The sequence below is a fragment of the Clinocottus analis genome, unplaced genomic scaffold (assembly GCF_023055335.1).
Source record: "Clinocottus analis isolate CAN_PGR_092001 unplaced genomic scaffold, fCliAna1.0.p SCAF_8, whole genome shotgun sequence".
NCBI classification, from domain to species: domain Eukaryota; kingdom Metazoa; phylum Chordata; class Actinopteri; order Perciformes; family Cottidae; genus Clinocottus; species Clinocottus analis.
In genome coordinates, this window is record NW_027176240.1 from 19,002,500 (window position 1) to 19,019,393 (window position 16,894).

The 16,894-nt window shown below is 39.7% G+C and overlaps 1 protein-coding gene across 1 annotated transcript in view; it reads left to right on the forward strand.

The window, feature by feature from the left end:
• The first annotated feature begins 10 nt into the window (after window positions 1-10).
• Window positions 11-16,894, forward strand: part of ttc7a (tetratricopeptide repeat domain 7A) — a 45,763-nt gene continuing 28,879 nt past the window's right edge. Inside the window, exons 1-10 of the mRNA XM_068568469.1 lie at window positions 11-67; window positions 999-1,185; window positions 3,857-4,020; window positions 4,138-4,306; window positions 6,367-6,497; window positions 7,215-7,339; window positions 9,317-9,395; window positions 10,630-10,799; window positions 13,828-13,891; window positions 14,080-14,217. Of these exons, the coding sequence (XP_068424570.1) occupies window positions 11-67; window positions 999-1,185; window positions 3,857-4,020; window positions 4,138-4,306; window positions 6,367-6,497; window positions 7,215-7,339; window positions 9,317-9,395; window positions 10,630-10,799; window positions 13,828-13,891; window positions 14,080-14,217 (1,284 nt within the window). The remainder of the gene's footprint in view (window positions 68-998; window positions 1,186-3,856; window positions 4,021-4,137; window positions 4,307-6,366; window positions 6,498-7,214; window positions 7,340-9,316; window positions 9,396-10,629; window positions 10,800-13,827; window positions 13,892-14,079; window positions 14,218-16,894) is intronic.

The window sequence follows — 16,894 nt, forward strand, 5'->3', positions numbered from 1 at the left end:
TGTCAAGCAAATGTCAACTTTCCAGAGAGAAAATGACGCTGCTAAATCTTTGTTCAGAAGGCTTGAGGTTTTTTTTTTGTCATGTCATAAAGTAGCTGAATATAGACTCTCATTTAAACCCCTCAGTAGGCAGTGACCCCTACCTTCCCCGTACATTACACCCTGTGCTGTGGATGATAAGTAAAATGTTAATTGTTGGTCAAAATGCTGATGTGGATGTTCCCCTTTATCCTTCAACTTGTTCACAACTTTATTTTCTATTAAGGATCGCTGGTTTGTGCGACCTGAAGCAAGCTGACAAATGTATTATGTTCTAATGGGCCAGCCAGCGTCAGCCTGCCAGTGCTGCTGAACCCGGATCAGGGAGCAATAAGCCAAGCAATTTTAAATTGTTTTTCTCCAATGATCTCGTTTTTTAAATGAACGCTATTAAAGGGGGAGAGAGAAAAACACAGCATATTGTATCCACGTTCTGCACTTTGCTGTAGACGAATAGCCTGAAGCTTTCCTCGCATAATCCCCTTTCGTAAACCACACCTGATCCAGTTAAAGTGTTAACGGGAAAAATTAAAGACGTGGCTAGAGGACATGCTTTCCTTTTACCTCGGAAAGCTGAAGCTCAAGCCCTCTCAAAATGCCGAGCTCGTTTTCAACAAATTACACCGTCACTAACGGGAGTCACCGGTGCATAATAGAACTGTAATAAAAAGTATACGCATTGTGAAGCGTTGCGAGATGACATTGAAGTGTAACAAGGTAAGAGGATTCACATAGGCCATGTTTACTTTCTGCAAAGGTTTCCTTGTTAAATTAAGACGTATGCCTATTGTATAACTTATTAAAGAATGAGTCTTATAATAACCTAATGAAGCATTCTCATATTTAAAACAGCTTGCGCTGTGGATTTTGCGCTTGATGAGTTTTTGTGCCGGCACCCACACCCCTCCTCCTCTCCTGCTCGGCGCACTCAAAGATTACACATTTATTTCTCTTGGCAGTGCGCGGTTACTCCCATCGTGTCCGGGGAGTTCAGTCACCACCGGGAGAGAACACCGATGGCATCGCGGATCTCCTTCACCCAAGTGCGCCTGGAAGCGGAGCTCGAGCGCTACCGGGCCGAGTGCCAGTGGGACAAGATGCCGATGATAGTTGACCAGATGAAGGTTGCTCGGATCCACGAGGACGGTGAGTGCTATGCACCTGCTGGGGTTCAAAGTTATCTCCTGTTGCTTCCATGACTGTTTTTTTATTGTAAATTTTTAACCAACTTATGTACAGGAAACAAACAAAAACATAACTGTGAAAAAACATCAGAGACTTTAAAAGATTACTTTAAAAATAAAGAGCTTTTGTGTCTCAATTTTTGTAGATTTCTTCAACTGATATGTGAAAAGGCAAAGTTTTAAGTGAGGCACACGTTTGTCAAAGGATTGTTATGTTTTTTGTCCTGCATGGGTCGTACAGTACACAAGTTGGACATTGGACTCTCAACACGATAGAGTGGTTAAAGGTTTCCCTAGCACATGTATGAGAATAAAAAGAGGCATCACAAGGGATCAGCGAGGGGTTGCCAGAAGGCACCAAAAATAAAATGTCACTGGAAGTTTTCAGTTTACTACACTGAAAACTTACAGTGACATTGAGTGCCACACATGAAAAGAGTTTGTGTGATCGAAACGTTATTACATTGCCACTCCAACCCGCCATGCTATATATTTCTTATAATAACCAGGTTTACCACTGCTGTTTGAGTCCGGTAAAGTTGGAAAGAGATTCACAGATTTGGACTTGTCGATCAATAACTCTTTCTCTAAAGGTGTTAAAACACAAACCACACCTCTCTGCAATCATAGTGATGCAGACAACAAGCTACAACCTTCATTTTTCATAAACGGGTCGTTCTCCGAGCTGGACAAATAACATTGGTCTCTATGAGCAGACGGCTGTGTGACGAGTGCGCACAGGGGCGCAGGGACCGTCTGCAAAGTGCAATGCCCAAACTACTACAAACATTTTCAATAATTTCTCTGTTATAAATCGTAGCATTATCAAACTCATTTTATACATGGATGGACTCCCCTTTGTTGTACTACAGTTGTTATTTTGGAGAAATGTCATTTTTAAGAATTATTATTAACTTCACTGTAGTAAGGTGTAGAATGACACAATTAATTTTCAGCATCAATGGGCTCCCCCTTGTTGTACTACAGTTGTTATTTCTCGAGGAATGTCATTTCTAGATGTTTTTTTATTAATTATTATTAATATTTATTGCAAATAATATTCAATAGCTTCACTATAGTAAGGTGTAGAATGACACAATCCATTTTCAGCATCGATGGGCTCCCCGTTGTTGTACTACAGTTGTTGTTTTTTGGAGAAATGGTATTTCTAAAGTCATTTCTTTTGGAGAAATGTGATTTTTAAGAGTCATTATTAATTATAATTAATAATAACAATTATTATTATTAGTCAATAGCTTCACAGTAACTCCAACTTTACCGGACTTGCTATTCACTGCCTGCCTTTACCCTTGAAATCATTCCATGCGCTGCATGTGCTCAAACAAATGCAAACACACTTATCACTGTGCGCCTCATGAAGCATTGCTAAGTCGCTAATGCATCTGCCTCCACCTTCTCATCTTAGCAGAGTAAATATGGGTTCAGGTGACTCGTGACTCGTCCACTGTTATCTGCACACGCACGGAAGTGTATTACTTTTGTGCATGCATGGCTCACACTAGCTGATTTATATGTGCATGGGAGGTACAGGGGGACATAGTTTTATATTAGATTAAAGAGGAACATCCCGGCTATGTAATGAGGAATTCAACTTAGTTGTAAAAAAAATCCCTCTGATTCTCCAGCGACAAAAAACAACGTTGTAATGGACTTAGTGACATTTAATGTTAACCTGTTATGTAATAGGCGTTGTGTTTACAGGAAGAAGTTATTCAGGAGGTCAGTGATGATCTCATGAGCTGAACTCCACCACAGATACAACTCCACAGGGTAGCTTTAAATTTAAATACAAATAATGCAAAGGGAAAGGAAATCTACAGACAAACTAATTTAAGAACAAACTCAATAAAAAGTTTGCTTTTTTTATTTTTTTATATCCCCAGATTTAACTTTTTTTTCACCAAAAACTTGCAAATGAGGAAATTCTTGATCTAGGTATTGAAAAATCCTGGCCAAAACCCTGGACACATTTTTCTCCACATTTCAGACTATAAATGGATTAAAGGCTCTCTAGGGTAGGACCTGACAGCATCTAGTGGTGCGGCTGCAGGTTGCAACAAACTCACACTTTACTTGTGTACCAAAATGTAGGAGAACTAAGTTGCAAACCTTCAGGGAAAATACGGCACTGACAGAGCATCATCTTTCAAGTTCATACAGCTAACGTGTAAATAAACAGTTGTTAATTTACACACCTTGTTGAGTGTGATTTACACAACCTGCTGGGTGTATCAATCAGCCTTCAAATGTTTCTGTTCACCTGAATGCTTAAGCTCTGTATTGGACCCCACACGGTTTACTTTTGGACTCTGAAAACCCTGTCTGAACAGAATGGTTTATTGTAAAAGTGAAGTTTGATATCTTTAGTGGAGGTGGACGTGAATGCTTATCATATTATTGCAATGTTAAAGCTATTAAAGGAAAGTATGAGTGAAATGGAAACTTTAGCTTCTAAATATGTCTATTTATTTAGAGAGACAACTGGTTGGAAATGCTTTGTTTTTAATGGACCCGAATGAGGTTGGCTTTGGCTACAGAAACATATGACCTTTTCTTCCAAGAGGTCAGACCCACACTCCAAAAAAACTCAACTTCTCAATCCCACTCACTAGATGACTATGGGACGCTGCTGATGGCGGAGGCGCTGCTGGAGGAGTGTCTGCAGGACAACATGGACCTATTACGGAGCTCCACGCCTCTGATGGAGAAGACACAGCCCAGACTGAGCCGGGCCAAAGGCCACCTCAACACTATACTCAGCCGAGGCCGCCTCACAGTCAGTCATATACAATTAAATAAATGGAGTACTGAAAGTGGGAACAGAGTACAGGAGGCTTGTATCGTCTTTTCTGTCCATTATTGCCAAACCCTTTAATTTTCTTTCGTTTTCCAGCCCAGGTACCTGAACGAGGCTCTGCTACTGATGGCCAAAGTGCATTATGTGCAGGGTCGCTACCGGGACGCCCAGGGAATGTGCGCCAGGGTGGGACTGGAGGAGCTGACACAAGACGAGCAACCAACCTACCACCTCCGCCTGCTGGCCGAGGCCTTTGTCATTAAAGGTACCTGACACCTCTGAGGGAATTTAGGGGATATTACATTTATTTTCCTACTTGGGTTCAATACTTCAATAGTCTTTTTTCCCCCATCATTATAATTGATATTTATAGTCTACTTGATCTCGAAAACATTTAGTTGCTGAGATCTGCCAAGATTGTCACATTAAACAAAAAAAACACAAAACACAGAAACACTAGAAAGCAGTGAATTAGAGTATACATAGTGACAAACCCACAAAAAATGACCAAACCAAAACCAAATAGCTTTGCTGAACGGGCTATGCTACATGCTCAGCAATAGACAGCAGACAGAGTGAGAGACTAGCTGGTGAACATAGTAGAGCATTGCGCAGCTAAAGAGCCTGATTCATCATTTTGGGATTTGAAGGTAGAAACCGAAAACAGAGCAAAAAGAAGAGTTAATTTAACTTATCTCTTTGTTGTTGGCCAGGAACAATGGAAATTAATACTAGCGTTACTCCATTTGTGCTCAATGTCTAAATAACATAGTATAAGTGATAATATGTCAAAGTAGTGTTTCAAGCTTGTGCTTACAGGTCCCAAATCGCCCCTAAAAAAGCATTACAAATTTTAACTACCTGCAACGTCATTACTTGAAAATGATGAACTGCCACTGACTTTTACAACATGAAAGAAAAAAACTGAGCTCAGATGTTTGACACAGACCAATGGTAGGAAATTAGACCGGGCAAAGTAGCAATGACAGGAAGCGGCAGATCATCATTTCAGAATTTAATTCATTTTGGAAATTAACAACACCAGTATCAATAAAATATATAGGTTTCAAAGTTGTCAAATTTGTACGAGTAAGATGTTTGTTAGGCTTGAAGAGAATAAATGCATTCTCATGGGAAACACTGAATTTAAGAATATGCAGGAGCCTTGTGTTACATGTCACGAGAATTTCAGATTATTTTGACACCCACTATTGTGCTGCACAGTTTACATTTACAGCAGATCTCCAACCTGCATGTTTCCCTGAAAAACCCCATGGGCAAGACCGAACAGCTCTCTTCATACATTTCCCCGATGGTCCCATTCCCAATCCCGCTTGTTATGAGTTATCACAGACCTAAAACCACAATGTGTACAGTTACTGGAAGTGTGAGGTGGACCGACTGACGAAAGGCAGTCTGCATAAAATGAGCTGTTAAACACCAGTATGAATGGACAGATGTCAGTGACCCTTGAACAACTAGGTTTTTGATTTACCGAAAGGTAACCAGCGGGTTCACTCTTGCTTTGGAAAGAGCTTTGTCCGTTTTGGTGTTCGCTCTGTTTTTAATCTTTTTGGTGCCGTGTTCGCCATTTTCCTTACTTCCTAACAAATGCATGCTCACATTCCGGCACGTAGTTTCTACCTTTTTATAGAGGTTGACGCCCAGAGACATCTGGAGCATACACACAAAAAATAAACACGATCCGGCATTGAAAAGGGATTCTTTTTTTGAGTTTATTAATTGTTTTTTAGAAACTTTCTACTTATTGTGACTTTGAGTACAATAAACATTTTTATATAGTTTCACTCGGTGTATGGGCGTTAGGACTGTTCTCATGTGTTTCTGTTGATACATCGGGTTTTGGGCACATTTCCATTGACATACTCTCATTAATAATCTCCTTTAGCTTTTAGCAACTTTTCTTGTCATGCAAAAATATTAATAACAACAAAAAAACAAATCTCTAAAAAAATTATAATAACAAAAATTAGATTTCACCGTTTATGTCATGCGTCTTGTCTTGTAAAAAAACATATGCAACATAATTTATTTATTTATTTCAGAATATTTATGAACTTTGGACTGAAATATGTCTTTTTCTATCCAACAATCACATTTATGCACAAATACAGTTGAAAAAATATTTTAGTTTGCGCAAACTTCAAACTAATAGGAAGTGACAATTAAATTTTTTATATTGTAAAGTATATTGTACATATGGTGTTCTGTATATCATGCATTACCTGCTTGCAAAGTGTTCCCAGTGTTCCTAGTTTGGTGGCCTTGTGGTGAAGTTGCCCATTGTCTCTCCTTGTGTCTCAGGTCTGTCTCTGGACCAACAGATAGTTTCTGCCGTGTCCCGTGTCCGTCTGTCCGAGAGGGAGGAGGAGAGTCTGTCCTGCTACCTCCGGGCCTGTGACGCCTCTCTGTCTTACCTGCAGGAGCTCGATAAGGTTGCTTTTTCATACATTTAGAGCAGGCATGGTCGATATTATTATATGGTTATATAGCGCTGACGATATAAATATCTTTGTTTGTCTGCGTGGATGCAGCACAGCTTTCTGTCAGAGGAGATTGTCTGTGTTAAACTTGAAATTATTGTTTGTTAGTTTTATTTTAATTTTTTTATTCACATCACTGTTTCATTAAGCATTTTACTTGTTTTAATAGGTTCAACGAAATAGGTTTAGTTCTTTAACATTTTCCTACACACGTTTTTAGTAGTTAGTAAAATGTACTGGTTCTGTGTACCAATTGTGTAAAGTAGTACGTTAAAGGTACTTGTACTTCCACTTCCACTTTGTGCGACTTTATAGTTCTACTTTACTTCATACATCATATATGATGTGACAGTTTATGAAATATGATCTATTGTTACAGATCAAACTGCCCAAAAAAATAGAGTTTATTTATAATTAGCTCCACCTCAACCAAGACAAGAATGTTGATGCATCAATAGTAATAATCCATATGTGTAATAATTCTGCATAGTGAGTATTTTCTTTCTTCATATATATAAACACACACACACACACACACACACACACACACACACACACACACACACACACACACACACACACACACACACACATATATTTAAAGCATTTGAATCTACTTTAAGTTTTAGAGGTAATAAATAAAAACGTTGGTGTTGTGTGTATTTTCAGACATCAACAACACCTCACACTAAGACAGCCAAAGCCAGTCTTCCTCCTCCATCTGGGCACGTGGACCTGGGCTACTTCCTGCAGGCTTCCTTACAGGGCGCATATCTTTGTTTGCTGCAGAGGGGGTGAGTCCACACAACACACTTCTCCACGCAATACTCACACAGCACTGGACAGCACTGCTCTGTGAACCAGCTGTACTTTCTGTCACTTTTAACAACCTCTTTATTTCCACATACTTTTAACGTGACCTTTAATGTCTGGCAACAAAAAAAAGTGAAACGTATATATCTACCAAACTATATGTTTTTAATCTGGGTAAGAGGCAGTAAAAGAAAACATCTCTTCAAATAGATTTTTGTTATATAGTTGATGAATTCCAAATGTATCTACATTACGTCAACGGTGTTACGCTATGGTTAACAGCTGCAGTCTTTGCTTATTCCATCTTGACTGTAATAAAGGGAACCTTAAGCTTTTTTCCTCTGACTGTCTTAGAGAGAAAGGAGAGGGGGAGAAGAAGTCTAGGAGTAGCACTGAAGTCCCACTCGTCCTCAGTGCAGCAGAGCTCCATTTTTATTGATAACCAACAGGTGTCAGTGTTGCCCTAGGACTCGGAAAAGCCAAGCATAGCCTGTCACACACTCACACGTCGTTGTAAATGGCATACTATTTCTTTCTTACTTTGTGTTCAAACTGCAGCTACCCTTACAAAGTAAGCATGGTTGCATTCATGATAGTTTGTATTTACACGCAATTATATATTAATTTTATTACTTTCTTACCTAACATTCTGTCCTAAATTTTGACCCTCTCATATTTTCTGAAGATTGAGGTTCAGAAGAGCCAGATCCTGGCTGCTTTTGACATATTATGTTTTGAGACATACTGCGTCTTTTTCTAGCATACTAAATAGTCAATATCCAGCTTAATACGAACACCCAGCAAAAAAAAATGAAGTATGATACAACAGTCCTGAAACAACTCCTCACTCATAAAGGTTGTAACGATCAGTTTTTCTCAAAACTGTGTAACTGCTGTTTTGTTCAAACAATTCTCCACAAATAGAGCGGACAAAATATGAGGAGCACTAACAAGTGAGTATATTGCTGCAGTCACTTAGAACTTCACTTGCAGGCTGATACAGTAAGAATATCAGTGACATTGCTCACAGCCTCAATGTTGCACCTTCACAACCTATGAAGATGCACGCCCACTATGGAGGACTTAAAATGTATGAAGTATAAATAAATAAATAAATGCATGAATAAATACAGGAATAAATAAATAAAAGCTTGAATAAATGTATCGATAAATACAGTAATAAATAAATAAACAAATACATGTATAAATAAATAAATACAGGAATATATAAATATAAGTTATACCTAAACAGGACATCATTAAATTAATTTATTTCTACATTTCTTTATTTCTTCATTTATCTATGTCTGTATTTATGTGTCCACACATATTTCTTAATTTATTTATTTCTATGTCATTATATGCAAATAGGCTGGAGCTCATTGTTAAACAAGATTGGTCAGTAGGGGAGCAAGACAGAAGCAACCAATCCCTAACACATGGCCATGTAGATGAAGTCAAAAAGCTGTAGGCGAGCACCACTCATGGCTTCAACCCCAGCGGCTGCTGGCAGATATTCTGTCAGACCAGGGTCTTGTTTTTCTTACCTGGTTTACTGAGTTAGCTGGACAATTGTGAGGATAAGATGACGTAGTTCAGGCTTTTCGGGTTTTCAAAGCAAGTTTAGAAAAATCACCATAACCTGGTCCCGAGCTTTTTGTCCCACCGGACAAAAAGCAGCTCACTCCTGTGGGGTCAGGACAGTCTTAATACATTCACAAATGCGCACAAAGATTCACAAATGTGCACAAAGATTTACAAATGCGCATAAAGATTTACAAATGCGCATAAAGATCAAGATTTAACAATTTGTACATTGTAAAGCTGAACTTGATGACAAATTATTCCTATTATTATTTATTCCTATATTTATTCATGCATTTATTTATTTATGCTTAAGTCAATTTAAGTCCTCCATAGTCCACTGTGCATTTGTGTGTGTGTGTTTTTTGTGTTAGTCATCTGGCGCAGGGTGCTCACCAGCTGCGTAGGGTGCTCAGGGTGGTGGAGTCACGAGGATCTCAGAGCTTCAGAAAGGTGAGGTTTTGCCCACACACAAACACACACAAATAGTGAGAGACAGTGAGTGCTATTACTGGCCGTGGCAAAAGTGTGGCAATTCTGTGGCAGGCGTCAAATAGGTGCCAGGACAGCGGCAAGTCTGTGGCAAGTCTGTGGTAGGCGTTGCCAGGACATCGGCAAGCGAACGGTACCCCTGGCATGTTAGTTTAATTGTATTTTGCTGTCTCTTATTGACACGTTATGAAATTGTACATGTGCAATTGTTGAATAAAGAATACAAATTAAAAAAATAAGCTACCAAGCTGAGTGGGTGGAGCCACATTTCCTGGGAACACCCATTGTTGTTACACAGGTCAGCTACGTAAGTCATATTTATGATTTTAGTTGAGCCCCCATTCTCTGTATACATCCATATCATTACTTTTATTTAAGTATGATTTCACTGTTTTTGAAACAATAAGGAACAAAATATACTCTTTCCAAAAGATTTTAGCCAATTTACAACAATCGGCTAAAATAATGAAAGTAAACCATCTTTTTTAATACAACTTAAAACATTTATCATAACGTTTTTAAATACAAGTCGAATAATATCTCCACTTGTTCTATCCTTATATGTAGTTAGGTGTTGGTAGGTGCCAGTGCCAGTAGTTATTACAGGAGTACCACGACTTGTCAGAGACTTGCCACCAGTAGTCAGAGAGGTGCCACCACTAGGGGGGCAGAGTGTCCTGACACCTGGCTGACGCCTGCCACACGCTACCGTGGTGCCAATGCCACAAGGTGGAGCTCGGCCTTGCTGCAAATAGTTGCATAGTTGCTGTACTTTGCATCACTATAGCTGCCAAGCATTCGTGATTCAGTGTATCAGCACATTCACAAATACATTGGTAGCTAATAATAAATCCACATAAACTATGGTGGAACTTAAATTTACCCATTTAAAAGTGAAAAGTAAAAAATTGCTGTTAGCAGCTAATGTTGCTAACACGCAACAGTGCATGCAAGAGGGTGAGTGTCCTCATTCTCTGACATCTGAGACATTCCTCCAGTATATATTTACTTCGCAAATACTGACTAGTAAATACTAGTGTGGTGCTGCAATAATACTAGTGTGGTGCTGCAATAATATAATGTAATGCTTCAATAATACTCTGATTCCACAGTATTACTATAGCATATTTGTGTTATTATCTCCTCTTTATGCTCATTCCCAGTGTTACATTAATACATTGTACTTTCCTCTTAGTCTGCAACGAGGAAGCTCGCAGAGGTGCTGCTGAGCTCCGTGAGTGAGGACAGCTACTGGCCCCCGCTGGGCCCCCCACCCTCTGCCTGGCTCCACAGAGAGGGAGCTGCCGCCTCCAAAGACGCCATCTACCCCACTGTTAAACCACCGCAACGTTACAGCACTGACGGGTTCGTTAGTTTCATGTCACAACCTGTTGTTGTTGTTGTTGTTGTTAATTATCAATAACATCCAACTGTCAGTGTTCTAAGTGCAATTGCTTTGCCTGAGTTCAAAATTTAAGAAGGCTTCCTAGGATTGTGTTTTGTTACTTCTTTGTTATTTCACCATTGTACCCAAAGCTGTTATCTCTAGGAGTAAATTTCCTTTTGTTGAAGTTGCACTTTTCAGCCAATGTATATCAATTTTTTTACAAAAAACTTGGAGTCACGTCTTCACATAGTAAAAGTATGTCCTTTCATATGGGAAGTAAGGGAAGCGACTTTGCTCACAGGCTACCAGTTTACATCAGGTCATTCAAGTTAAGGAATCCCTGCTCACCCAAATTATCTCACACACTTCTCCACCTCTTATCAGTGTAGTTTAGATCTGAAGAATTTAAATGCCACACTTATATGCATGGGCCAATACAATCCTAATTGTCATTACGGTTCATATTTAAATTATTATCATAAATACTTACAAGTACAGTAATGAAGAGAAACAAATATGATAGAGAAAAAGAAAAATATGTATTTGAATTGGACAAGGACTTGATATTATTATCTTGCACCTAAACCTAAAGTACTACTTTGACAAATAATATTCTCCACAATAAGAAAATAAACATTGAGTGATACAACTAGAGTAAGAATGATAAAACATCTTTTAGTGGTTTTCTTAAATTCTTTCTGTAGTAGTTACCTTAATTACCCTTTACTCACCTGTTTTGGGGCCGAGCAGCTGTGTTTGAAACGCCTTGAATATCTTGACTAGCTAAACCCTTTCTCTATCGCTGCTAAACCCGGCAGAAGTTAAGTGACACAGCCACAGCCTGTGTGTCTCTTCACGTGTTGAATCTGATGAAAACATAATATAATAATGAAAAAGCACAATAAAAATTAGCAGAACACACCATGGCATAACATAACATAAACAGATGATATGACATAACAAGATTACATGACATGACAAGATAAAATGATAAAATGACAAGAAAAGACAATATGGCATGACAAGAAAAGCTAACACAACATGAATAGATACAATTACATAAAAAGAAAACATTACGTAATATAACGAAATAACATGATAAGAAAATATGACATAAAAAAAAACCATTACAGAATATGATACAAGATACAAGATAATAACATGCCAAGAAAACATGACAAGATAACATGACATGACATAACATAGCAAGTTAACATGTGACAAGATAATAACAGGACTTGATCTAGGGCTGCAACAACGAATCGATAAAATCGATTATTAAAAAAGTTGGCAACGAATTTCATTATCGATTCCTTGTGTCGCGCGATTATTACACCACTCAATAAGTCGCGGAGATGTTTGAGTATTGAACAAAACAGTTGAGTGAAGCGGAGTGCAACAGGTTAGATGACGTCTTCATTTTAAAATACCGCGGAGGCTTCAATAAAGCAACACGTAAATATCTCATGTGAGGTGCAGAACGCAGACCTGCGTTCAACAGTCAGATATAATGTGGCTTCATGCAGAGGAAGTGTTGCTGGGATTTGTAGTTCGATATCTAATAACCAACCTTTGTTCAGGTGAAGTGCAGTCCGTAAGTTATCCGTTGATACATTGAGTGGTTACTTCTGGAATATCATCACTTGTTCTTTGAGTTCTGAGTGTGTACGTCTGTGAGTGTGCATGTTTGTGAGTGTGCGTGTGTTTCTGTAAGTGTGCATGTCTGTGAGTGTGTGTGTGTGTCTGTGCGTGTGTGTGTGTCTGTGCATGTGTGTGTGTCTGTGAGAGCGTGCATGTCTGTGAGCGTGTGTGTGTGTGTGTGTGTGTGTGTGTGTGTGTCTGCATGTGTGTGAGCGTGTGCGCATGTGTGTGAGTGTGTGCGTCTGTGAGTGTGCATGTCTGTGAGTGTAGAGAACAAGTTCTGACAAATCCTGTTAAGTTTTCTGATTTGTATTTCTTTATTTTTTTTAATAAATTCTTCATTGTTAAGATTTGTTGCATTGTGAATTTGCATTGTTAGTTCTGTTTTTGTAATAAAAGGTTGCAAATTAATGCTTTAAAATGTTTTTTTGATCTGATTAATCGAAAAAATAATCGACCGATTAATCAATTATTAAAATAATCGTTAGTTGCAGCCCTACTTAATACACCAGCATAATTTAACATAACATTAACACAACAGTATACACACATAAGTATGTGCAATGTAGAATAGCACAACGACAGAACATAGCGTGTCGTATCAAGATATTAAAGTGACATACTATAACATAAGAGAAAACAATGCATGGTGCAGTCTTGACATGACAAACTGGTTATCTGCTTTGGCACACTGAATTCTATCAATTATTTTTTGCCTTCTGCATTTCCCTCTTTGCTCCCTGCAAAGAAGGAAAAGCAGGATCTCTTCCTGCGCTCTTTGCCTCGGCCCAACCAGTCATTCTTAGTCACCACCCTATGAGTAATCCTGCCCACAGATCTAAATCTATGTCTTAGATTAGAAGGAGAGGAGGAACAGGATACTTCACCCTGAGCAGAGTAATTGAGCATTGTTCATGGCTTTTGTCATCAGTTTTCTCTTTTGAAAATGCCACACCGGTGTCTGGTAAACGTGTTCTTTATTAGGACACGGAGCAGACCGGAGATGGAGGAGAAGCAACGAAATTGATGAATGAGACGGGTGGGAGAGGTAGAGATGAAGGAGCCTGTGTGATTGTGTGTGTGAATGTGTGTGTGTGTGTGTGTGTGTGTGTGTGTGTGTGTGTGTGTGTGTGTGTGTGTGACATCTGAGAGAGTGCTGTTTAGCGATACACCCAGTGTGGCCTGTGTTGTGTTACAGCACCACAAGTGAGACAGAAACTGGACACTCCCGTCAATCTGGAAATCTACCTGTGGACAAGCCGTGTGTGTGTGTGTGTGTGTGTGTGTGTGTGTTTGTGTATGTGTGTGTGAGTGAGATCAAATTCCTGTTATTGGTTCTATTTCCTGTTTCTTGTGTCCTGGCAGTTGCTTCTGTCCTCAGGACGTGGTGGAGGAGTCTGTTTTGCTGCTGCTCATCACAGAGTTCATGGTGAGACACACACACACACATACACTCCCTTCCGCCTTCTTCAGCATTTACCTTACACTCCACGCTCTCAGCCTTTTTGCTTTCGAAACACAGACTAGACCTCTCTGTCGAGACCATCAGTATCACCTCCTTTCCCTTCCTTAGTTTTCCTCCAACTCTTTCCACACTGTGCATCTCTGTCTACTCAGGCCAGCGGTGAGGCGGTGATCAGTCGTCTGCCAGACCAGTACGAGGCTCGTAAGGCCAGCCTGCAGGATGCCACCTCTGTCTATGATCTGCTCACCATCGGCATGGCCAGGAGGGGGCAGTACAGCATGCTTTCTGAGGTGAGCTGACACACACACACACACACACACGCACGCACGCACGCACGCACGCACGCACGCACGCACGCACGCACGCACGCACGCACGCACACACGCACGCACGCACGCACGCACGGACACACACACACACACACACACACAGACCTAGGTGGAGATCTGAGGGGATGGAAGCAAAAGAGATGAGATGTGTTATGAGATGTGTTAGCGAGAGCTTTGCTTTTGCCAAACTTTTTAATGAATGTCCTTAACACTTTGAGCAAGGGGATTAGGTCTCTTTTTATGCTTCTTCCTCCATTTTTTTCTTACAGTATCTCACTCCAAATTTCTCCTCCATTTCACTCCCACCCCCGAATGTGACCTCTACCCCTATGTAGGAAGGTAAGGAGGCAGAGGCGAGAGGGGTCTGCTAAAATTAGGTTTGTACACCTGTCTGACTGATTCATAGATAGCATCAGTCATCTTACACGGAAGCTCACACTCACACGGACCAGTGGATCAGTTTGCTGATATATGAGGCCAGTATGGGCCATTTATTAAGAATCAGATGTCAGCTGGTCAGTGCCATCCATCTCTGATGTGAAGAATAAGATTCACCGTGATTGATTACAGATTTACTGAAGCATCAATCAATTCATCAGGTGTCTGCAGCAAGGTCTGGTTCTAATATCTAATTTCAGTTGGAGGTCAAACAAAATCGGTATTATGATGTAAAAAATGTTATAATATGACTATTAACCCCCAAATTAGTTCTAATACTTGTGTTTTATATAATTTATTGGTGAAAAAAGTGTATATTTAAAAGAAAAATACACTTTTGTAATTGTATCTTGATCATAACTATGAACATCCAGCATGATATGCTCGTGTTCATGGTTATGATCCTGTACACCCTCTTCACATACAACTGTGCGACCTCCCAGGAAAACACCAGCATCAATAAGTTTGCGGATGATACGACGGTCATTGGAATGATCACTGGTGGGGCTGAGACGGCGTACAGAAGAAACAGAAGAGTAACTTGTGGCCTGGTGTCGGGATAATAATCTCTCCTTGAATGCAGACAAGACCAAGATCAGACCAAGAAGATTGTGGGCGACTGTGGCTCACTGGTGAGCGGGGTCGTCTTTCAATCAGAGGATCAGTGGTTCGATCCCTGGCTCCGCTAGCCCATGTCGATGTGTCCTTGAGCAAGACACTTAATCCTAAATTGCTCCCGCAGCTGCACCTACGGAGTATGAATGTGTATGAATGGTTGACTATACTGATGGCACCTTGCATGGTGGCTCCCATCAGTGTGTGAATGGGTGTGAATGGGTGAATGATGTCTCGTAGTATAAAAGTGCTTTGAGTGGTCGGAAGACTAGAAAAGCGCTATACAGGTCCATTTACCATTTACCAAGGTGTTGACAATCGACCCAAGGTGGAAGAGGGTGCAGCACACACCACTTTGCATAGGTGGGACAGAGGTGGAAGGGGTGAAAAGTAAACCTTTAAATTACTCGAAACGCAGATTAGCAAGGACCTCACGTGGTCTCATAACACATCGCAGAACATTAAAAAGGCCCAGCGGCGACTGTATTTCCTAAGGCTGAGGAAATTTGCCATGCCACCCAAAATTCTTAACAACTTTTACAGATGTACGGTAAAGAGCGTCCTTACCAGCTCAATCACAGTGTGGTATGGAAAAAGCACTGCCCAGGACAGGAAGGCACTCCAGCGTGTAATAAAAACTGCACAGTACATCTCAGGAGCAGCCTTCCCCTGTTTCCAAAACATATAACCAGGAGATCGTATTTATCATAACAATACTATTATCATATATTTCTGCAATACTGTTATATCTTTAATATTTTGTTCCTAATATTTAATTATTTATTTTTTTACCTAAAGTTTATTGTTATTATGTGTTAGGAGGACTGAGCAAAATATTCTTTTCATTGTATATAATAACTGTCTGTTATCTGTGTATATGACAGTAAAAACAACTTGATCTCTTGATCTTGATATAAGCAAGATTTCCCAAAAATTCCTTGGTGAGCCGCCCCCAAATTTTTCCAACGCCATGGTTCAAGGCTTGAACAACAAACTACAAAGCAATCTTTACAAATACCTTTCTTTGTAAAGATACTGACTTAAATAATTAGAATATGCAATACAATCAAAGTATCGGATAATTACTATGGAGCTTTAGTCAAAAAACTATGTCGTTCGGTTCAAAAATGTAAAAGTTATAACCTATATGTCTAAACACCATGGTTTGGGCATGCTGGGCATTAAAATGTTCATATATGTCTGCTTAAGAAGTGTGACACATCTTTAAAAAACCTCTCACGAACACGGAAGCCTCCAGAGTGAAAAAAGTCGGAGCGAGTAGTGAGTCTGCCCGCTCCTGGATTTTTCAGGTAATAGTACATTACAAACAAGGATCTATTATTCTTTATTAGCTTCATACAAGCTCGTAGGGTTAGAAAGTAGTGTCTTCTATTGAAATCCGACTTTGTAAAGTGTACTTATTAATGATCTAATTAAGGATCGGCAACCTGCGTTTCCAGAGCCGCATGCGGCTCTTCAGCCCCTTTGTTGCAGCTCCCTGAGGCTTTGACAAAAAAAAAAAGAAAAAAAGAGGGAATTTCTGTTATCTAGGAGTTTGAGGTGATATTGGGTCACTGAAAATTAA